The sequence below is a fragment of the Dendropsophus ebraccatus genome, chromosome 7 (genome assembly GCF_027789765.1).
Source record: "Dendropsophus ebraccatus isolate aDenEbr1 chromosome 7, aDenEbr1.pat, whole genome shotgun sequence".
NCBI classification, from domain to species: domain Eukaryota; kingdom Metazoa; phylum Chordata; class Amphibia; order Anura; family Hylidae; genus Dendropsophus; species Dendropsophus ebraccatus.
Window position 1 is genome coordinate 97,680,578 of NC_091460.1, and position 25,132 is coordinate 97,705,709.

At 44.6% G+C, this 25,132-nt stretch overlaps 1 protein-coding gene across 1 annotated transcript in view; it reads left to right on the top strand.

The window, feature by feature from the left end:
• The window catches only part of LOC138796917 (beta-1,4-galactosyltransferase 1-like), a 226,130-nt gene that overhangs the window by 116,542 nt on the left and 84,456 nt on the right, over window positions 1–25,132 (top strand). Inside the window, exons 3-4 of the mRNA XM_069976657.1 lie at window positions 10,024–10,092; window positions 21,473–21,705. Coding sequence (XP_069832758.1) covers window positions 10,024–10,092; window positions 21,473–21,705 — 302 coding nt within the window. The remainder of the gene's footprint in view (window positions 1–10,023; window positions 10,093–21,472; window positions 21,706–25,132) is intronic.

Sequence of the window (25,132 nt, forward strand, 5' to 3'; positions counted from 1 at the left end):
GCCCTTTTTTGACTCTTATAGTGTTTCTATTTTTTCACGAACGGGGCTGTATGGGGTGTAATTTTTTGCGCCATAGTCTCTAGTTTTTATTTTTACTATATTTGTGTAGATGAGTCATGATTAATCATTTTTTATTTAAAAATCAATAATTGATCAATTTTATTTTAAATAAATTGTAAATAATAAACAATCCTGTCGATTTCTTACCGCTTTTTGTTTACGTCGTTCACAGTGCGGGATCAATATTGATTTATTTTATTAGATTGCATGATTACGCACGCTACGGTATATAATATGCTTATTTGTTTATTTTTATGTGTTTTATTTATAAAATGGGAAAGGGGGGTGATTTAAACTTTTATTGGGGGACGGGCTTTTCCATACCTTATTTTATATATTGTGTAATGGTGCTACTTGAGGTAAAAAGTAATCTTTTATCTCGTCCTAACTGCGCCACCTGGGCGGGGCTTGTCCTCCCACTTATCTCCGCCCACTTTGCCATCGTAGACTCCGCCCCCATCGTGACGTCACATCTTGCTGCCGCTCTGCTGTTTCTCAAGTCGGGCCTCAGAGTGGACACATTGCTCCCTGCATACTGCACCTGCGTCCTCCTCATTGCTGGCGCAGGCACACTCGATCTGTGATGGAGGGCTGTCCCAGGAAGGCTGTGCCTTGCACTCGCACAGCCTGCGATGCTGTGCGGCGCTGGCACAGAGGGGCACAGATGCTCCTCTCCCGACAGCCTATTGCAGGGACTGTGAGTGCGGGTGCAAAGCCTGTGAATCGGTGTGGTGGTGATGCGCAGGCGCAGTACGGCATTGAAGCTGCCCTGCTCCTGCGCCCGACCCGTGGTGTCATCCGGCGAGGGGGTGACGTGGTCGGGCAGTGATGCTGCCCTGCTACTGATTGGCCGTCCCTCCCCCCGCACAGCTCGCGATATCACCTGGCAGGGATGCTGGCCTGCTCAGCTGTGCCTCCCCCTTTTATAGGCCCCGATATCACCTGGCGTGGGGCAGGCAGTCGGGCAGTGATGCTGCACTGCTCCTGTTTGGCTGTGCTGGCGCCTGCTCAGCCCACAATGTCATCCGAAAGGGCGTCGGGCATTGAAGCTGCCCTGTTCCTACTTCTGTTGTGCGTGCACCCTGCTGGATGACACTGCGGGCTGAGCGGGCACCAGCACAGCCAAACAGGAGCAGTGCAACATCAATGCCCGACTGCCTGCCCCACGCCTGGTGACTTAGGGAGCTATGCGGGGGAGGGACGGCCAATCAGTAGCAGGGCAGCATCACTGCCCGACCACGTCGCCCCCTCGTCGGATGACACCACGGGCCAGACGCAGGAGCAGGGCAGCTTCAATGCCGTACTGCGCCTGCGCATCACTGCGGCCGCACTCACAGTATCATCAGGAGAGGAGCATCTGTGCCCCACTGTGCCAGCGCCGCACAGCTTTCCTGTGACAGTCCTCTATCACAGATCGAGTGCGCCTGCGCCAGCAATGAGGAGGATGCAGGGAGCAATGTGTCCGCTCTGAGGCCCGACTTGAGAAACGGCAGAGCGGCAGCAAGATATAACGTCATGATGGGGGCGGAGTCTACGATGGCAAAGTGGGCGGAGATAAGGCACAGTTAGGACAAGATAAAAATTACTTTTTACCTCAAGTAGCACCATTACACAATATATAAAATAAGGTATGGAAAATCCAAAATTAACCCTTTACAAATGTTTAATGATGTAAAATTGAAAAAACGGGGTGACAGTGTCACTTTAAGGGGTTAACCTAGCTCCCTGACACCATTGATGCTTCAGGGATCAAGTTAACCCTGGCTACAACTCATGTTAAGCCTGGCTACATCTGTAAGTCAGTTATTATAAATGCAGTGTCCCAGAGAGGGGTCCACTGTCTTTTTTTTAATCAGGTATAGGTTGGTTCCATGTGTCTATTACACAACCCCCACCACTAGGTATGACTGTTGTATGGCACAGCTGATAGCTAAAACTGCATAAGGGTTAACAGATGTCTAACATTGAGGCTATGTTCACACTACGTAAAAGTACGGCTGTTGTTGCCATCGGTAACAACGGCCGTACTTTGTGCGGGGTGGAACAATGCCTTACTTTCTATGGGATCCCGGCCAGAGCGTATACACATCGTATACGTTCCGGCCGGGATCCCATGTGGGGCCGAAAATAACTGACATGTCAGTTTTCTGCGTCCGCAATTCAATTGTGGCTGTAGGTAACCCTGTCAGTTTACACAGTGAAGCGAGCGGCTCCAAGCGCTTGCTTCTTTGTGTGCTATGGGAAACTCTGATGCGGGCGATACAGGTATACAGGACACTACAGGTATACAGGACGCCAAAACTATACACTACAGGTGCACGGGACCTCCACCAACTATATACTACAGGTGCACAGGACCCCAAACTTTACACTACAGGTATACAGGACCCCAAAACTATACACTAGAGGTATACAGGACCCCCGAACTATATACTACAGGTATACAAGACCTCCACCAATTATACACTACAGGTATCCAGGACCCTCAAACTATAAACTACAGGTATACAAGACCTCCACCAACTATACATTACATGTATACAGCACCAACTATATACTACAGGTATACAGGACCCCCCGAACTATACACTACAGGTATACAGCCCCCCCCCCCAACTACACACTACAGGTATACAGGACCCCCCCAACTATTTCCACTAATTAACAATACCTTTAGCTTGGCCTCCTGGGCACCTTAGAACAAATCTAATTAACACACTGACACTTTATACCCGGGCAGCGCCGGGTACATTTTCTAGTATATATATATATATATATATATATATATATATATATGTTGGGGTGGGACTAATGGGGGCAGATTCTATGAGAGAGCCCAGAGCCTGGTGACCGTGTACCTAGAGGCCCTGGCCTGCCATCAGGAGCCTTCTGTATTTTCTCCTGTCTACTAGATACTAGCAATTTTCGGCTACAACACCACGCGGAGCTGCAGTGAGGACGGAACTAGTCTATTACGCTGTAAGACTATCCTATTACACAGAGTTACGGCAGCAGATAACTGCTATGCTCCTGGTTTGTCTTTCAACATGTTGAAAAAGACATTAAAAGACAAGTCAGCTGAAATCAGGTGATCATTGCCTTCTATTACACAAAGCGATTGTCGGCCGTTTCATTAGAAGACATGTCTGCCCTTTACTTTTTCTCCAAAAGCAGCAGCGAGGCTCGGAGGACTCAATATTTCCTTTTTTGCAGGCATGTGAAATACAATCTCCATGACCGCAAAGACAATACCATAATAGGGATCTATTAAAGTATATGCTTTGTTTCAACTAGAGGTGTAACCATACTGGGATGATTACATTTCCACACCTGGGGCCATACCAAGACCCTTCATACCAGGAAACAACAGTCATGAACCTTAGCAGACAATTTATTTATGTATTTTTAAGTCACTTGAAGAAGCCATGACTCATGACCGTGTTATAATGGATTAAATGCTTAAAGGGGTTGTCCGGCGCTAAAAAATTATTCTCAGAATAACACACATTACAAAGTTATACAACTTTGTAATGTATGTTATGTCTATGAATGGCCCCCTTCCCCGTGTCCCACCACCCCCACCCGTGTACCCGGAAGTGTGGTGCGCTATACATACCTGTCACGTGCCGACCACGGTCTCTGATCCTCAGCAGTGACGTCTTCTTCGGGAGGCCGGCGGATCTTCCCGAGTGCCGGCCGCCCTCTGCAGCGTCATCCGAAGCTCAGCCGCGATTGGCTGAGCATAACTGTGCTCAGCCAATCGCGGCTGAGCGGCTGATGACGCGGCCACGTCATCAGCTGCGATTGGCTGAGCACAGTTATGCTCAGCCAATCGCGGCTGAGCTTCGGATGGCGCTGCAGAGGGCGGCCGGCACTCGGGAAGATCCGCCGGCCGCCCGAAGAAGACGTCACTGCTGAGGATCGGAGACCGTGGTCGGCACGTGACAGGTATGTATAGCGCACCACACTTCCGGGTACACGGGTGGGGGTGGTGGGACACGGGGAAGGGGGCCATTCACAGACATAACATACATTACAAAGTTGTATAACTTTGTAATGTGTGTTATTCTGTGAATAATTTTTTAGCGCCGGACAACCCCTTTAAAGTGATAAGAACAAATTAATAAATGTCTTTATAAATATATAAAATTTATAAATAGCAACACTCCTAGCAAACTCCAAATACCAGAACTGCTCCAGCCCATTCCCCCAAAGTGCTTCCAAAAACAAACCTGTTTGTAAAGTATATGGGCTCTATAAAGAGCCAGTAAAGGCAATACTATAGGGAAACAGCTTTGTGTGTACCTGAATGGAACATTAGAGGTTACCCCTGGGGAAATATCCCACCACAGAGTGTGTTATTGTCAGTGATGGGCAATGCTGCATTATATGAGACAATATAGTGTGGGTGCAACTACAGTGGTAGTACCATAGCATTACTTTTCAAATAATAATAAATTTTTTAGCTGCATTAGTGCAATTCAATTTACTGTGAATCAGGTGTGTGGGGGGGCTGCTTGGTATAGGGCGCTATATAGTTAGGGCCCTATTACACCAACAGATATCTGACCAATTTTTCTGACAATTTTTTTAAGCCAAAACCAGGAACAGACTATAAATAAGAAACCTGTAATATGGCCCTTAGTTACACCCCAATAATGTAGTAATAAGGAATCTAAGAGGCCAACTAATCTGGATACAGAAAGGCCGAGCCCTCCAGTCACCAAATGATTAAAGGTAATACCATATTCACATCCTGTAGTTATGTATTGCAGTGTGAGCTGCATATGCATTATATAGAGAGCGTCTCCAGAACGGTATTTATAAGGTGACTGAAGGCTGCCACATTAACTAGTAAAAGACTGGACAGAAGGGGGTCCTTGAGGTCAGTGTACATAGTATATTCACCAGACACAGTCTGGACAATATACACAGCATATTCAGGCCTGTATTTAGAGTTCATGCTGCCCTAGGTACTTTGCATGCTGAGGCGAAGGTCCAGCCATACATCTGTCTACAGCGGCAGCTATCAGAGGATTGTACTGCTGTACTACAACTCCCAGTATATCCTGAGGGCTGCAGACTGTCAGTACATGCTGGGAGTTGTAGTTGGGTCCTATACACTGTATGCTTTGTGGCATATAAGAATACATAGATCTGTGGGGGCTCAGTGCAGGGAAGTGACCCCAGAACATCACTAATAGGGGATAGGGGGAGATGTTTTGTTCTATCCCCTATTAGTGATGTTCTGGGGTCACTTCCCTGCACTGAGCCCCCACAGATCTATGTATTCTGATCTTCCACAAAGCATCCAGTGTAAAATGCACCTAGGACCCAACTACAACAGCTGCAGGCACTACAACTCCCAGCATTTACTGACAGTCTGCAGCCCTCAGCATATGCTGGGAGTTGTAGTGCCTGCGGCTGTTGTAGTTGGGTTCTAGTTTAAAAGTTTGCGCTAGTGTACTGTAGTGACCGCAGGAATGTGTCAGTACACTACCGCAAACAATACACTGACCCATTTAGACCTCAATGTTGCACAGGCTCTGCACACTATAGAAGTGATTACAGTGCAGTTACTAACGACTTACAGGTGACGTCTTCTCAAATTGCTGTCGCTCACTTTTTGCTTTCTTCTCAATCTGGAGCAGCATCATGAAGACTTCTCCGACCACAACTCGTGGGCAGCTGGGGGTGACAGGGGGCAGGAGGAGCAGCTGGGGGTGACTGGGGAAGGGAGGCAGCTGGGGGTGACAGGGGCAGGAGGAGCAGCTGGGGGTGACCGGGGAAGGGAGGCAGGGGGAGAGGCTGGGGTCAGGGGGAGAGGCTGGGGGGCAGGGGAGAGGCTGGAGGTCAGGGGGAGAGGTTGAGGGTCAGGGGGAGCAGTGGGGGGTTAGGGGGGAAGACGGAGCGGCCGGGGGCAGCCGGAAGGCAGGGGGAGCAGAGGCAAGATGGGCGGGCAGGCAGGCTGTCCCCCCCCTCCCTCCCTCAATGCAGTGCCAGGGTCTAGGGCCGGGGTATTGATTGCTGCCGGGGGCAGGGGCGAGCTTCCGGCACACACAGCTTGACAGAAGGCGGAAGCTCTCAGCTGCAGCCCCGCGGTCCCGGACTTCTTCCCAGCTCGGCGACGCTCACGTGATGTGATGTCATCGCCGAGCAGGAGAGAAGATCGGGCATCGCGGGGCTGCAGCTGTGAGCTTCCGGCCTCTGTCAAGCTGTGTGTGCCGGAAGCTCACCTCGGCCCCGGCGGTGGTCAGTACCCCCCCCCCCCAGAGCGAACTAGGCACCCGTGGGCCGGTGCCTATTGCGGCGGAGGGGGTTAAAAAAAAAAAAAAGGGAAACAAAAAAAAAGGGTACCCTGCGGGCCACCGGTGCCTAGTGGCAAATACGGACCTGAGCATACTCACCATTCAGAGCCTAGACAGTATACATAGCATATTCACCATAAACAGCCTGTTCAATGTACATAGCATATTCACTATACACAGCCTAGAGTTTATACTGCATATTCACTATACACTTTAAAACCTGTTACATGACAGTAAATGGGCTTGAGGTCTATGCAGAGCTTGAGGTGGAGTTTATATTTGGCAGAGTCTTTCCTTATTTCTGGCAGTTGTGAGAGGGACAATCCCCTGCAGAGTGTGTTATACAGGAGAGGAGCCAGGAGAACCACATACAGATGTCCCAGAGTTATTAGTTGGCAGAGCCTCACTGACTGACAGTGTGAATTGTGACCAGGATTTGCAGAAAGGTAGGAGTAGAATTCTGGGGGTGCTGTAACCATTATGATATTTGATAAGATTATTGCATAGTTTGAACATAGACTTGAAGAAATAAATGATAAAAATGTATGGCATGCAGGGTTTGTTGAAAATGTCCCCAAACAGTTATTGCTGTGGCCCAGGGTGCTGGATACTGGTGTTGAACTAGCTGGTGGCCTCTGGTGTTTTGTGCCGACTTGTCACAGTGGCCAGGGGTGGTATTACCCATTCCACACGTTCCACCTAAACAGTGCTTAAACTTTACTTTAAAAATATCTTCAGCGCAATACAAAAATATAACAGTGCTTTGATACTTGCTTTTTAGCCCTGTGAGACAGTATGAGTCCCAGGTCTCTGGGTGAAGCTAACTAGTGGTAGTTTTCCCATGTAGTCGAGCGTAGACAGTAGAGAGCTGTTAACTTGCATCTGTGTTCTACTGTGGATCAATCCCACTGCCTTTTCCCTCTAGGGAGTAACTGTCCTGAAGTGAAGATCCACAGTGAAGGCAAGGGTTATTCCTGTAACTCCTGTTACCCCAAGGTTGGGTATAACAGTGCATGACTGCTATAGTCTCTCAATCTAGTAAACAGTTGGTGTTTCTTCCCTGTCTGGGACTAGACTAGACAGGGACTACCCCTGAACTAGAACTGAACTGAACAGGAGGCCCCTATTTTATATAGGGCCGTGTGACAGGAAGTATGCGCAAGAGACTGTGTAAAGAGGCTAACCTTCCTACATGTACTCCAGTTATGCACAGGGGAGTGAGACACCTAGTGGTGGGAGCAGGGTGCAGCAACTAAATACACTAGCTTTGGCACCTGAGTGAACTAGTTTTAGCTGGGAGTGTGTAAGACAAAGAGAACCACCTGTAGTGGGACACTACATAATGTCATAGCATGTAATGTAATGTCAGATTTGCTGCCTAACATGCATTTAATCCATGAGAATGTCACACAACCTGAGCAGGTGAATTAGGGGGGTGCTACACAGTTAGTTCAAGTAATAGCAGAGCATGAAGTAACTGCTAAAGAAGCCAAAGCAGGAGAGGGGATTAGCTTAAGGGTACAAACACACACAGCAGATACGCAGCAGATACGCAGCAGATACGATGCTGTGTTCAGTTATTTAGATCTAATCTGCTGCGTATCTGCTGCGTATCGCAGCAGTAAATACGCAGCGTATATGCCATGTGTGTTTGTACCCTTAATGTGTCCATAAAGGGCATGGTTTATAGCGATGATAGTATTGCGTGTCATTAATGTTATATGGTTGTAAGCATTACAGACTTAAAGGGGTACTCCGGCGGGGGGGGGGCTTTTTTTCCGATCTGGCCGGGGAGAAGGGGAGGTGGGATCCCACCTCCGTCACTGACTGGCTGAGCGGACTGCTTTTTTTACCGCTATTTTGCACAAATCAGGGCAAAACTGTAGCCGGGAGACAATTCAATAACATTAAAGAACATACTGAAGGACCTCATGTGACAATGATGTCACCATAGGTCCCTTTACAGTCTGCAATTTGGAGAACCAATACTAAAGATATAGTTACAGTGCGGTAGGGGGCCCAGGCTTGGTGAACAGACCCGGGCCTATGGTAAAGTTAATCCGCCCCTGTCTATTACAGACTTCAGAACTTCCCAGGAGATGACTCCCAGGGAGAACACGGGCAGCTATAGGCCTGTGGGAGCTGCAGCCAAGAAGATCTGGTAAAACCAGTGAGTGCAACTGGTGAAATTGAGCAGTAGGCTAAAAGGACAGCTAGGGAAGCTGTGGTGTTAGTCAGTGGCTAGGCGGCCTAAGATTTATTTGATGTGTCAAGTGTCAATGTCTTACACGTTTTTCCTTGGATGGATAAATATCTGACTGTCAGTTTAAAACGTACAGCAGTGTCTGAACTGAAGTTTATGGCAAAACTAATTTGTCCACAGGATAAGTAAGAGATTGCAGGGGGTCCGACCTCCGTACTCCTCCCTTCCCCCCGGTTCCTTTGTTATGAATACAGAGTGCTGTAGTCTGCTCTCTCAGGCGGCTCGATTCATTCTCTATGGAGTGCGTCAGAGAGCAGAATACAGCACTCAGCTCTTTCTGGCAGCTCCAGAGGAATGATTAGATGCACAGGTCGCATGCCGTACCCGTGGCGGTATACATAAGGGAGCCAGGGGACAATAAAGAGATTGGCAGGGATCGGTACGGAGGCTACCCCCCCCCCCCCCCTATGATCTCTTACTTGTCCCCTATGCTGTGGATAGTGGACAAGTAAGTTTTGAATGCAAGAAAAACCTGGCTTACTGCTTCCACTGGGCATGCAGCACAGACTCCAACCAGCGTGCAATTTACATATAATCAAACAGGAAAAAAAGTCCAGCATCCAGTTAAGTGATCAATGAGTTGTGTATTCTTTTCACCTTGCAACACGCACACAAAGCAGCATTCCCCAACCATATTCCAATGCGTTTCAGCTGCATTTCACAGCCATGATTAATGGTACTTTTACACGGTGCGATAATTCGCCCGATCGCACGATTAACGATTTTGAATGAACAATGGTTTTTTTCTAACGATCAGCGTTTAGACGGAACGATACATCGTATGGAAAATTCGCAATGCGATCGTTTTGCAATCGCTTAAGCCTATCTGACACATAGGGGAAATCGTTGAAAGAATGTTTACACTGAACAATCTGCGATTTTTTTGCGAACGATCTACGATGATTTGTGAACATGTTGAAAGATCAAAATGAACGATTTTTTGCTGGTCATTTGATCGTTCGCTGCGTTTACACGTACGATTATCGTTCGAATTTGACCGTTATCGTGCAAAAACGAACGATCAATCGTCCCGTGTAAAAGTACCATAAGGCTGTGGAGCGCATCTGAAATGCATTATCGTTTAGTTAAGGGTAATGCTGCACTGTGCTTACTTTGCATGGTGAGAAGAAAAAAGCTAATCATTCATTACTTTGCAGGATGCTGGACTCGTATTTCCTGTTTGACAAGTTAGTTTTGGCTGGACAACCCCTTTAATTGGTCATTTACAGGTGTTTTAAGCAATTTCTTTTTAGCTGGAGGGCCCTGTATAACCTTTTAGCACGTCACTACTACATTCTACCTGGTCTGAAACAGAAAAACATAAAGTTATATATTTTGAGCTATTTTTCAAAAAATGTAATAAACATTGTTCTTCTATTTTTTTTTTATAAGGTTCTGTCACAGTCAAAGTTTCCAAAATGGAAGAAATGCCTCTGTGTCCTGAACATCCACCAAATTTAAGTATGTGGCATCTATTTTTTTATGATCATTAACAAATGTATATAGAAATGAGCAAGTGATAATTTGAGCAATCTGGGAAAACAAGACAGCATGTTCACAGCTCTCTTATAAAAAGTGCCTGAAAAGTCCCAGCACAGTGTATAAGGGCCCTTTTAAACAGAAAGATTATCTGACAGAGATTTGAAGCCAAAGCAAGGAATGGAATTGAAAAGAGAAGAAATCTCAGGCTTTCCTTTATGACCTGATCTCTGTTTATAGTCTGTTCCTGGTTTTGGCTTCAAATCTTTGGCAAATAATCTGTCAGATAATCTTTCTGTGTAAAAAGGCCCTCACACAGTGATTTTTAACTACATGACTAAGGGCCCTTTTACACGGAAACAGAAATCAGGTCATAAAGGAAAGCCTGAGATTTCTCCTCTTTTCAAATCCATTCCTGGTTTTGGCTTCAAATCTTTGGCAGATAATCTGTCAGATAATCTTTCCGTGTAAACGGGCCCTAATAAACACTGCAAAAAAAAAAAACTTTATCAGTGACAGCTACTTTGCCTAGTAGTGAGGCAAAGTACTAGACAAGTAAACGCCAGTAAAATAATAATATATATATTTTTTTCAAATCAACTGGTCCCATAAAGTTGTAAGATTTGTAAATTAATTCTATTTAAAAATCTCAAGTCTTCCAGTAATTATCAGCTACTGTATGTCCTGCAGGAAGTTGTGTATTCTTATCAGTCTGACATGGTGCTCTCTGCTGCCACCTTTATCCATGTGAAGAAGTGTACAGAGCAGTAGCAAATCCTCATAGAAATCCTCTTCTGCTCTGGACAGTTCCTGACAGCTGATAGTTACTGAGAGACTTGAGATTTTTAAATAGAAGTAATTTACAAATCTGTAAAACTTTCTGGTACCAGTTGATTTGAAAAAAATTAAAGGTGCGTTTCTATGTACAGGGTCCGCAGCAGATTTGATGCTGTGTTCAGTCATTTAGTTACATTGATATCTGCAGCATCAAATCTGCACGATCAAATCTACTGCAGATCCTGTACGTGTGAACGCAACAACCCTGAAACAGTCATTTAGCTGGTCTGCTACATTCTGGTGAAACAAGAGAGCAAGAACTTTTACTCTTAGCAGAGAGGTTCGTTACATATCCTTTTCCCCATAAATTCCCAGAGAAGTTTTTGTACCTATAAGGCCTACTTACTGAATTTGAAAATCGTAAATTTGATTGGAGTAAAAAAAATAAAACGCAAAACTGTGTGCTTTGACCAGCAGTGGGAGCAGTGGGAGCTCCAGCCGTCCCTCGAGCTGGCCCCCCTCTTCCGTGTCATTAGCTGCTCAGCCGTGATTGGCTGAGCAGTTATGCTCAGCCAATTGCGGCTGAGCAGCTGATGATGCGGCAGAGGGGGGCGGCAGAAGGGAAGGCTGGAGCGGTCCGGCCCGCCTCCCGAAGATGACGTCTTCAACCCATATATACTGTGTGCCTGTTTAAGCAGTTTACACACTGTGTGCCTGTGTAAGCAGTATATACACTGTGTGACTGTGTAATCAGTATATACACTGTGTGTATGAGTGTCTGTATGTATGTGTATATGTGCCTGAATGTTTGTCTGTGCTTGTGTTTGTATGTGTACATATGTGACTGTATGCACTGTATGTGTGTGTATGTGCCATTCCTCTTTGCAAACAAAAGCACTGTATTTCCATCACTTGTCACACCTATCACCGGTCCTGCATGTACAGCATTTCAAGCTACATTGTGACTTATATAAAAGACTTTATATAGTGGACTATATTATATTTTATCTATATAATAAAAATGAAAGTCTGTCTGTCTGTCTGTCCCGTATAGACTTCCAAACGCCTGAACAGTTTGACCCCAAATTTGGCACATAGATACATTGGGTACCCAGGAAAGTTATTGCGAAGGTCCCATCCCCGCCACATGTACAGGAGGGGAGGGGGGGGGAAGAGCGGCGCCCAATAGAGATGAATGGGAAAATCTCCACACTGCAAACACAGGTGATATAATTAGCTGCATGTCTCCAGCAGTAAACGGCAGTTGGGAGCCTTAGCAACCAATAGGATTACTGCTTTAATTTTCACGGGGAGCAATGGTTGCTAAGGCAGCTGCCTCACAACATCCACAGTAATAACTGGTAGACCCCCTACTCCATCTATACAGTACATGTATACAGGACCCCCTACTCCATCTATACAGTACATGTATACAGGACCCCCTACTCCATCTATACAGTACATGTATACAGGACCCCCTACTCCATCTATACAGTACATGTATATACAGGGCACTACAGGTATACAGGACCATCTACTCCGTCTATAAAGTACATGTATACAGGACCCCCTACTCCATCTATACAGTACATTTATACAGGACCCCCTACTCCATCTATACAGTATATGAATTACAGAACCCCCTACTCCATCTATACAGTACATGTATACAGGACCCCTACTCCATCTATACAGTACATGTATACAGGACCCCCTACTCCATCTATACAGTACATGTATACAGGACCCCCTACTCCATCTATACAGTACATGTATACAGGACATTATTACCAGCTGATGCTGCCCTAAGCACTATACCTGAAGGTGCCCCATCCTCACTCACCAATTAGCATCAGGATAGGTAGCTAATAGCTCCAGACGTCACATTTAACACCGCCACACCAGGCCTGACCAATACCGCCATACTGTGACTGGATAACACTGTCATACCACACCTGACCAATACCCCCATACTGTGACTGGATAACACTGTCATACCAGACCTAACCAATACCGCCATACTGTGACTGGATAACACTGTCATACCAGACCTAACCAATACCGCCACACTGTGACTGGGTAACACTGCCATACCAGACCTGACCAATACCACCATACTGTGACTGGATAACACTGTCATACCAGACCTGACCAATACCGCCACACTGTGACTGGGTAACACTGCCATACGAGACCTGACCAATACCGCCATACTGTGACTGGATAACACCGCTATACCAGAACTGACCAATACTGCCATACCCCCCTCGAAAAGACACCAGATTTTCTGGCAAGTCTGAACAGGAGGGTACTGCCCCTCTTCAAGGTGCTACCCTACGCACCAGACCATAGGTGCCTAATGGTAAATACGACCCTGCAGGTATACAGGACACTACAGGTATACAGGACCCCAAAACTATACACTACAGGTGTGCGGGACCTCCACCAACTATATACTACAGGTATACAGGACCCCAAACTTTACACTACAGGTATACAGGACCCCAAAACTATACACTACAGGTATACAGGACCCCCGAACTATATACTACAGGTATACAAGACATCCACCAATTATACACTACAGGTATCCAGGACCCTCAAACTATAAACTACAGGTATACACGACCTCCAACAACTATACATTACATGTATACAGCACCAACTATATACTACAGGTATACAGGACCCCTGAACTATACAGTGCAGGTATACAGGACCTTCACCAACTATACACTGCAGGTATACAGGACCTCCCTCAACTATACACTACAGGTATACAGCCCCCCCCCCAACTACACACTACAGGTATACAGGATCCCCCCAACTATACACTACAGATATGCGAGACCCCTAAAAACTATACACTGTAGGTATACAGAACCCCTCCAACTATGCACTACAGGTATACACTAATTCCACTGATTAACTCAGATGAAACAATACCTTTAGCTTGGCCTCCTGGGCACCGTAGAACAAATCTAATTAACACACTGACATTTTATACCCGGGCAGCGCCGGGTACATTTTCTAGTTCTTACTAATTGTAGCTACAGTATCTGACTGCATTATCAATAAATTATGATACATTTTCACTCTTACATTTACCAGCTATTCCCCTTTGCGGTAATTTCTAATTACAGGTTAACTAATGAATAAAATTGTATATTTTTACATTTATAGTATATTTTCATTTTAGTTTTGCTATTGTAAACAAAAAATATCAAAATTAAAATGAAAATATTCTATATAAAGTAAATGTAAACTAAAAGGAGGAGCGCAATTGCATTGCATTAGACAGGATCCCATTATTGTAAAACCCGAATGTCTTTTTAATTTATACTTATTTAAAGGAGAACTCCAGATAGAGGTTAAAAAAATGAAACTTCTGCAGAAGCATAAAGCATTACTTACCTATCTATTGCATTTTTGAAACTACCAAAAATCACAGTTCTACAGGTTCCAGAATGCAATACTTTCCCTCAGCTGTTCATCACAGTCCTCCACCCTGCCCATTCCCCGCCCCAAACTGTTGCATTACATCTAGGCTGTGTTCACACATTGCAGTTTCATGTGTTACTGAATTATTTGCAGTAATTTATGATTTTATTGTGGTCCCACCCACCCACCCACACAACACACTGTATTCTCTACCTATAACACGACACAGCACACTGTATTCTCTCCCTGTAACACCACACAGCACACTGTATTCTCTCCCTGTAACACCACACAGCACACTGTATTCTCTCCCTGTAACACCACACAGCACACTGTATTCTCTACCTGTAACACCACACAGCACACTGTATTCTCTCCCTGTAACACCACACAGCACGCTGTATTCTCTACCAGTAACACCACACAGCACACTGTATTCTCTACCTGTAACACCACACAGCACACTGTATTCTCTACCTGTAATACCACACAGCACGCTGTATTCTCTACCTGTAACACCACACTGTATTCTCTACCTGTAACACCACGCTGTAATCTCTACCTGTAACACCACACAGCACGCTGTAATCTCTACCTGTAACACCACACAGCACACGGTATTCTCTACCTGTAACGCTGATATTGGAATAAAGTAAAGAACTTTTTGAATTTTTTTTTCTCTTTTCATTTCCATGCACATATTATGATCAAGCATCTGTCATCTTTGAAGTTGAGCCTCACAATAAGGCTTTGATCCTCTCTGCCGTTTACCATCATTTACTTGTGTTACTGCATCATTTTTGTGAATACACTGCAGTACTGCAATGACACTCCAACATGTGTGAACACAGCCCTTATTTCACTGCAGACTTGTGCACAATTAGAGAAATCAATGCAACACCTGATTCTGGCTGGTCAGAGATGGTGAATCACTCAGGGGATTGGGTGATCCAGCCAAGCCTCCTGTGAGATCACGCCCTGCCCTCTGTCTGCATCATCAGCCTGATCTCAGCAACACACACAATGTGAGACAGAGGCATGGAAGATTTGTCTCCTAAGGTGGGAGAGCAGAAGGAGCAGGAGACAATGTGGATTTGCACAGAGGCCATTTTTCTTCACTTCCTGGATTTCTATCAGCTACCAGTGTGGCAGAACCATACAGATACAGTAATACATTGTATAGACACATATATTTAACTTTTAATGTACTTTTAATAGAAAACAAGTTTTTCTTATCCAGAGTTCCCCTTTAACCCCTTAACGACATCGGGTGTAAGTATACGCCCCCGCAGGGTGGGCTTTAACGCAAACGGGCGTATACTTACGCCCGATGTTTCCCCGATCGCTGTGTGTTCACACACAGCGGTCGGGGAAGATGGCCTGCTATAATGTATAGCAGGCCATCTCTGCTCGTCGGCATGGGGGGTGATTAACCCCTCCCGTGCCGACGATCGCTGCTATATGCTGATCTATAAAGATCAGCATATAGCAGCTGAAAACAGCTTTCCGGGTCATCGGTGACCCGGTGACCCGGAAAGCAATGGCGATTGGTGCTGTCCGAGACAGCACCAATCGCCATTAGAGTCCCCACCAAAGATGGCGCCGATGCCACCCCCACGATTGCCGTGATAGGCCGGCCAGTTTTGTCGCGTTCTGCACCCCTCAGCTAGGTAGCTAAGGGGTACAGAACAGGTGTGTGTGGTGCAGGTGTACCATACTCACCTGATCTGGGCGTCCGGAGCGACGATCTGCGGTCCGCGCCGTCCTCGCGTCTTCTTCGGGTTACTTCCGGGTTCGGTCGTCCAGCGTCGGAAATCTTCGTAATCACTCGGGTCCTCGTGTTCGGCGGGCCTTGGTAATCTCTGGCAGCGTCGCTCTACCGCCCCCTAGCGGCTGATCAGTGAATATCATTCACTGATCAGTTGCTTTGGGTTAAAAAGATTTATTTTTATTTTTTTTCCAATTTTTTTTTTCTTTTTTTGCGCCCTAACGCCGCTGAGTGCTGATCAGCATCGCCCGTAAGTGCGCCACTGATCAGCAACTCCTCCTTTTTGGCGTAGGGGCTTTTTTCCCCCCTATATCCTACCGCCACTGTCTGCTGATAAGTGCCGCACATAAGTGTGGCATTTAGCAGCAGCTCCTTTCTTGGCAAAGGGATATTTTTTCTTACTGTCAAAAAAACACGTAAAAAACACTACACTACACTACATGAAATAAAGTTTTACACTACCCCACTACACATTTACATACCCCATATACCAATCCCCATATAAAGATGGCCCCCAAGGTGTTTTCAGTGTCGGACGCATACGCTATTATTGCCTCCGACACCGAAACAGCCAGTGAGGATGAATGGGGGGATCCTTCTTTCCTCCATTCATCCTCATCATCCTCATCATCCAGTGACGTGTCTGGGGGTAGTGTAGCGTACGCTGCCCCCCAGACACGTCTTTTCCACCAGTACCGTCCCAATAAGAGATCACGGTATGGCTTGAAATTTTACACACTCTGTGAGAGTACCTCAGGGTAAACTTACAGATCCAGGGTACGTGCACACTGCGGAATGGCGAAGGATAACCCTTTGTGCATTCCGCAGCTGGCACCCGCCGGCGGACTGATGGAGGCGAGCGTCTCCCCCGTGTCATAGACTCCATTCTATGCACGGGCGGATTCCGTCGTCCGTCCAAAGAATGAACACATTGGACAGAGGGCAGAATCCGCCCGTGCATATAATGGAGTGTGACACGAGCGGAGACGCGCGCCTCCATCAGTCCGCCGGCGGGTGCCACCTGCGGAATGCACAAAGGGTTATCCTTCGCCATTCCGCAGTGTGCACGTACCCTTAGAGTGTATGAAGGAAGGGACACCAAAATCCAGCCCCCAGATCAAGGTTCCCGAACGATCTCCCCACTAACTTGGAGGATGGGGGGGGGGCCCCATCCTCCAAGTTAGCGGGGAGATCGTTCGGGAACTGATCTTCCCACTGCTAGATAAAGGTTACCACCTGTACAGGGATAACTTTTATACCAGCGCCCCCTCTTCCGGTCCCTCGCTGCCTGAGCTACTGTAGCTTGCGGCACGATCCGTAAATAACAGAAGTAGTAATAAAGCCCTAATATTTAGCAGCCATGGAGCGGACCCAGCGCTTCTGGATATGAAGGACCACGTATCGCACCAGGACAACATTTTCCAGGTGATGTCCCCCACACTGGAAAACAGGAGACCCCAGAAGAAGTGCAGAGTGTGGTGTAACAGGGGGATCAGGAAGGACACCATTTTCCAGTGTGACACCTGTCCTGATCGCCCCAGCCTCTGCAGACTGGATCGCTTCAAAGCGTACCTCACGTCATTGGAGTTCTACATTTTCTAAATTCTGTCCCTTATTCCTATTTCAGGGGTCACGTTGATCCAGGGATTATTCTGATCGCCATTATGGAGTCGGGAAGGAATTTTTCCCCTGTGATGAGGCTACTGTCGTCTGCCTTATGAGGGTTTTTTTTTTGCCTTCCTCTGGATCAACACAGGTTGAATTTGATGGACACCTGTCATTTTCAACCTTATAAACTAATAATTGGCCTAATACCCCCAAATAAATTAGAATGGTCCCTTTTCCCCAGCTAAATAGGTATGGCCGCCATTCCCATTAGAGGATGCCATGATGCAATTATAAACCCTCTGTGATGCCAGGGCAGTAGAAACCCCCCACAAGTGACCCCATTCTGGAAACTACACCCCATAAGAAATCTAACGAGGGGGGCAGTGGGGATATGGCCCCCTGGTGACGGGCACATTTGGGCCGTGAAAATGAAAAAATTGTATTTTTTATTTTCATGGCACATGTTCCACTTATGTGCCTGTTACCAGTGGGGTCCATATGCTCACTGTACCCCTTGTTGGATTCCTTATGGGGTGTAGTTTCCAGAATGGGGTCACTTGTGGGGGGTTTCTACTGTCCTGGCAGCACAGGAGCTTTGTAATTGCGACATGGCCTCCATCCTCCATTCAAGCCTCTAAATGGCACTCTGTCCCTTTGGTGGCTTGCCCTCTGCCCATATGGCACATTATATCCACATGTGGGGTATTTTCGTACTCAGGGGAAATTACCCTACACGTTTGTTGTTCACTTTCTTTTTTAACCCCTTGTGGAAAAAGAAAAAATCAAGGCTAGACCAACATTTAGTGTAAAAAATGTTTAATTTTTACACTAAATCATTGATCTTGTCTTGATTTTTTCATTTTCACAAAGGGTTAAAAGATAAAAAAACCACTAAATGTGTAGAGCAATTTCCCCTGAGTATGGAAATACCCGACATGTGGACATAAAGCGCCATGCGGGTGTAGGGTAAGCCTCCAAAGGGGAGGAGCGCCATTTGGCTTTTTGAGGCTGGATTTGGCTGGAATGGATGTCGAGGGGCCATGTTGCATTTAAAAGGCCCCTGTGTTGCCAAGACAGTTGAATCCCCCCACAAGTGACCCCATTATGGAAACTACACCCCTTAGGGAATGTAACAAGGGGTGCAGTGAGCATATGGACCCCACTGGTGACGGGCACAAATGTGGAACAATATTGCGTGAAAATGAAATATTACATTTTTTACACTATAATGTTGGTCTAGCCTTAAATTTTTCATTTTCACAAGAGGTTAAAAGAGAAAAAAACACACAAAATGTGTAGAGCAATTCCCCCTGAGTCCGTAAATACCCCACATGTGGACATAAAGTGCCATGTGGGCGCAGGGCAAACCTCCGAAGGGAAGGAGCGCCATTTGGATTTTGAAGGCTGGATTTGGCCAGAATGGATGATGAACGCCATGTCGCATTTACAGAGCCCTTGTGCTGCCAAGACAGTGAAAAAACCCCACAAGTGACCCCATTCTGGAAACTACACGCCTCAAGGAATCTAACAAGGGGTGCAGTGAGGATATGGACCCCTTGATGATGGCCACATTTGTGCCGTGAAAGTGAAAAAATTAAATTTTTCCCTTTCACGTCACAGTGTTCCACGTGCCCGTCACCAGTGGGGTCCATATGCTCACTGAACCCCTTGTTAGATTCCTTGAGGGGTGTAGTTTCCAGAATGGGGTCACTTGTGGGGGGTTTCCAGTGTTTTGGCAGCACGAGGGCTCTGTGAATGCGACGTGGCCCTTGAAATCCATTCCAGTAAAATCCAGCTTGCAAAGGCCAATTGGCGCTCCTTCCCTTTGGAGGCTCGTCCTGCGCCCGCTTGGCACTTTATGTCCACATGTGGGGTATTTCCGTACTGGGGAGAAACTGCGCTACATGTTTGGTGTTTTTTTTTTTCTTTAATCCCCTTGTAAAAATGAAAAATGTATGCTAGAACAACATTTTAGTGTAAAAAATTGAATTTTTCCTTTTTTACACCACATTGTTCTGAAAATCTGCGAAGCACCTGTGGGGTCCAAATGCTCACCGCACCCCTTGTTACTTTTCTTGAGGGTTGCAGTTTTCTAAATGGTGTCCCTTTAGGGGTGTTTTTTAGGTTTTGGCACCCCAGAGCCTCTAACAACCTGAAGTGATACAGTCAAAAATTACAAAAAAAAAACGGAGGCGTTGAAATTCACTAGGCGCTCCCTTATATCTGAGGCTTGTGGTTGCGTCAAATAGCGCAATAGGGCCACATATGGGGTATTTCTATAAACTGCAGAAACGGGGCAATCAATATTGGGGTGCATTTCTCTGCTAATAGGTTTATCATTATGAAAGATATTGGATTACAATAAAATCTCTGCACAGAAAATAAAAATTTTCAAATTTCTTACACACTTCGCTTTTATTTCTGTGACTCCCCTAAAGGGTTAAAAAACTTTCTGGATGTGCTTTTGCTGAGTTTGGGGGGTGCAGTTTCTGAAATGGGGTGCTTTGTGGGGCTTTCTAACATACAGGCCCCTCAAATACACTTTGAACCTGAACAGGTCCCTAAAAATATCTGATTTTGAAATTTTACTGAAAATTTGGAAAATTGCTGCTAATGTTTTAAGCTTCCTATTGTCTAAAAAAAATGAAATATAGTTTAATAAATGCCGCCAGCATAAAGTAGACATGTTGCTAATACTATTTAATATATAATTTATGTGGCATAACCATTTTCTGTATAAGCAGAAAGGTTTCAAAGTTTGAAAGATGCATTTTTTCACAATTTTTCACGTTTTTTTAGTGTTTTTCATAAAGATTCGTTATGAGTATCGACTCCATTTTACCAGAAATGTAAAGTACAATATGTCACGAGAAAACAATCTCAGAATCAGCCGGATAGGTAAAAGCATCCCGAAGTTATTAATAAATAAAGTGACACTGGTCATATTCATAAAATTTGTCTCTGTCCTTAAGGCCATTTCAGGCTCTGTCCTTAAGGGGTTAATACAGCATATTTTCATTTTAACTTTTCTATTTTTTGTTTAAAAAATAATAATGATAATTAAAACGGATTTGGAAACAAATTTTGCAAAGTTTGCTTCAAGGCGAAGCTAATTTAGCAAAATTTGCTGCGAATCCTGCTTCGCTCATCTCTACACAGGAGTGAGGATCTTCTATAGGGTCATTGGTGCCCTTAAAGTAGACTGGCTCTGCTAGAATGACAAGCCAGTACATGCCACCCACTTTATTGCTGTCTGGTCGGATACTCAGAGATGGTGATCAGACAGTATTCATGAATCTCAGTGACTTAGAACTTCACACGACTACTGTGATTGTTTAAGTCCTGTGATTTAAATTAAGTTGTGGCCATCTGAACATCAAAAAGTGTGTTTTGTGCCTTCATTTTATAGTCTGTGTTGATTGTTGTTGGAAATGTTTCAAGAAGAGGGGTCCACCTAATAACAAAAAGTCCATCCCATAACCAAAAGCTTTGGCTCTGCAATCTCTGCCAGCAGTACTGAAATGACACTGAGCAATGGACACTGCAGTCAATCACCGACCTCAGTGATCACATGCACTTTCTGTTTTTTTATTGCCACATGTTAAGGCTATGGGTATGTCACTAGGGATGCCTCAAGTGACTCAAGTAGCCACAGCACTGTGCCAAGGTGAGCAGATGGGTCACATTTGCAGTCAAAGCAATCTTTGTCCCATTTACTGCCCTCGGTTAGTAAAGTTTTTTTATTTTTTTTATTTCACCAACTTACAGCAGGTCCTTTCATAGTTGAAGAAAAGAATGTTTCTATTAAGGATATTATGTCAGTAAATTCACATCTGCAAGAAGGAGGAAAAGGAAAGCCTGAGAATTGCAAAGCACGACAGAAAATTGCCATCATTATTCCTTTCCGTAACCGTGAACCACATCTATCAATTTGGTTGTATTATATGCTCCCATTTCTTCAAAAGCAACAAGCAGATTTCGGCATATATGTTTTGGAGCAGGTAAGATTGAGTCACAACCTGTTATTTTAATTATGTTTTTGTGTTTTTAATTTTACTTTTTGGATTGTAAGAAGGCGCAAGGCACCGTCATAGATGGGAGATATGTCTCACCAAGGATCCTGGTCTTGGTGAGGTGAAAGACTATGATTGCTGGTGTCAGCGGCAATAGGCCACTGGCACATGTTTAAAATTTAGTATTGCTGCAATGCAGCTTAGTCCGAGACGGTCTTTCACGGGAGCATGGCTGCTAGAGATGAGCGAACTAGCCAAGGTTCGGGTTCGTATGAACCTAAACTCTCGACTTCTGATTCCCGCTGTCTGCCCGCTCCGTGGAGAGGGTGGATACAGCCTGAGGACCGCCTGGAAAACTGGGATACAGCGATAGCCATAGGCTGTATCTAAGTTTTCCAGGCGGTCCTCAGGCTGCATCCACCCTCTCCACGGAGCGGGCAGACAGCGGGAATCAGAAGCCGACAATTCAGGTTCATACGAACCCGAACCTTGGCCGGTTCGCTCATCTCTATTGGGTGCTCCCACATTCCAGGTCCAGGTTTTAGTGTGGGCTATGTAAGCCTGGGAGAATCAGCTGAGAGTGGGTGGGTGTGCCTCCAGTCTCAGAGTTTGCTGCTGTGGAGAAGGAGCTGTGTGTGGCTATTCTAAAGCCAAAGGAGACTTCCAGGAGCTGTTTGGTGTCTGACAGCACCTATCAGGGTGAGAGCTCTATGTAAACCAATTGACTGTTTTGCATAACTGCCAATGACTGTTCCATACCTGGGTGTTGGCTGAAGAAAGCTGTATGATTTGTTTTCTGTTGTGGACAATAAACCACTTATTTTTCTTTAACCCCTAGACAACCCTGGGCGTACCTGTACATCCTGGCGTCACTAGGGGAGCAATGAACCGGTTCCAGGTGCTGCTTGTATTAGCGGGCACGGTCCGATTGCCGTGTCTGCTAATTAAGTATTCAGATGAATCTGTCAAAGTTGACAGCTGCATCTGAATACTAGATTTCCCCACTCCCTGGTGTCTAGTGGGGGGATCGCACTCTACTGCTTTTGGCTGCAGCAGCCGAAAGCAATAGAATGCCTATCTCTTCGATCTATGCACTATAACTATACTGCATAGATCTCAATGAGAGATCAGTGTAGTTATACTAGAAGTCTACTAGGGGGACTTCTAGTATAAGTGTAAAAAAAAAAAAGTGTTATTATTAATTTAAAAAAAAACTCCCCTAATAAAAGTTTGAATCACCCTCCTTTTCCCATGTTATAAATAAAAATAAATAAACATGTTTTATATCGCTGCGTGTGTAATCGCCCAAATTATTAATTTATAACATTCCTGATCTCACACGGTAAACCGTGTAAGCGCAAAAAAATCCCAAAGTGCAAAATTGCGCATTTTTGGTCGCATCAAATCCAGAAAAATTGTCATAAAAAGTGATTAAAAAGTCGCAAATGCGCAAAGTACTGACAGAAAGTACACTTTATGGTGCAAAAAATTACATCTCAGACAGCCCCATAGACCAAAGGATAAAAGCGTTATAAGCCTGGGAATGGAGCGATTTTAAGGAACATATATTTGTTAACAATGGTTTGAATTTTTTTAAAGCCATCAGATACAATAAAAGTTATACATGTTACATATCGTTGTAATCGTAATATAACGATATATTGAGGAACAGATATAACAAGACAGTTTTACCCCAGGGTGAACGCCGTAAAAACAAACAAAAAAAAAACAAATTAAAAAAATGTTGTTTTTTTTCAATTTCACCACACATTTAATTTTTTTCTGCTTTTGCAGTGTACTTTATGCATAAATTCAGCCAGAATCAAAAAATACGGGCTCATGTGGGTTTCTAGGTGAAAAAATGCACCTGCTATGGCCTTTTAAGCACAAGGAGGAAAAACCAAAAATGGAAAAGTTGAAATTGGCCCGATCCTCTAAGGGTTAAACCTGCTGCTGGTCTCATATTAAAAAAAAAAAAAAGCTTTTGAAACTGTTCCCCACAGGATGTTATAAATTATCCACTATACAATACACACGTTATACTATGCAATTCACGTTAATTTTTTTTTACAGGAAGCGGTGGAAATTTATCAAGGGCTTTGTGCCTATTTTTCGGTGAATAATTAGATTTTTTACCCATTTTTCTATGTTCTATGTTCTAAGTTCTATTTTTGAAGCAGTATTTGACAGGTAAATATTTTTTTGATTTTTTTTAATCTGCCTGTATTGAGTATTCACCCAACAGTTAGCATAATCCGGGATTAGCACCAAATGTATCATTTGCAACTTTGAGAATTTGCACCTTTTTGTGTGACTTTTAAAACGCATGATTTGCAACTTTTTAAAAAGTTGCACAAACAGGTGCAGGCTTACGGTTTGTCAGTATTGAGTATTCACCCAACAGTAAGCATAATCCGGGATTAGCACCAAATGTATCATTTGCAACTTTGAGAATTTGCACCTTTTTGTGTGACTTTTAAAACGCATGATTTGCAACTTTTTAAAAAGTCGCACAAACAGGTGCAGGCTTACAGTTTGTCAGTACCAGGTGAATGTGCTTGCAAAATTTTAGCATTTTTGCTACTTTTTACTTAGATACATTCATTATGGCAGTGATACATTTTAACCCCTTCGGGACCAGGCTAATTTTTGTTTTTGCGTTTTCGTTTTTTCCTCCTTGTGCTTAAAAGGCCATAGCACTTGCATTTTTCCACCTAGAAACCCACATGAGCCCTTATTTTTTGCGTCACTAATTGTACTTTGCAATGACAGGCTGAATTTTTGCATAAAGTATACTACGAAACCAGAAAAAAAATTCAAAGTGTGGTGAAATTGAAAAAAAAAAACGCATTTCTTTTATTTGGGGGGGAATGTGTTTTTACGCCATTCGCCCTGGGGTAAAACTGACTTGTTATACATGTTCCTCAAGTCGTTATGATTAAAACGATATATAACATGTATAACTTTTATTGTATCTGATGGCCTGTAAAAAATTCAAACCATTGTTAACAAATATACGTTCCTTAAAATCGCTCCATTCCCAGGCTTATAGCGCTTTTATCCTTTGGTCTATGGGGCTGTGTCAGATGTCATTTTTTGCGCCATGATGTGTTCTTTCTATAGGTACCTTGATGGCGCATATACGACTTTTTGATCGCTTTTTATTACATTTTTTCTGGATTTGAAAATGCGCAATTTTGCACTTTGGGATTTTTTTCCGCTGAAGCCGTTTACCGTGTGAGATCAGGAATGTGATTAATTAATAGTTCGGGGGATTACGCACGCGGCGATAGCAAACATGTTTATTTATTTATTTGTTTACTTTTATTTATAACCTGGGAAAAGGGGGGTGATTCAGACTTTTATTAGGGGAGGGGGCTTTTTACTTATAACAACACTTTTTTTTTTTTTACAC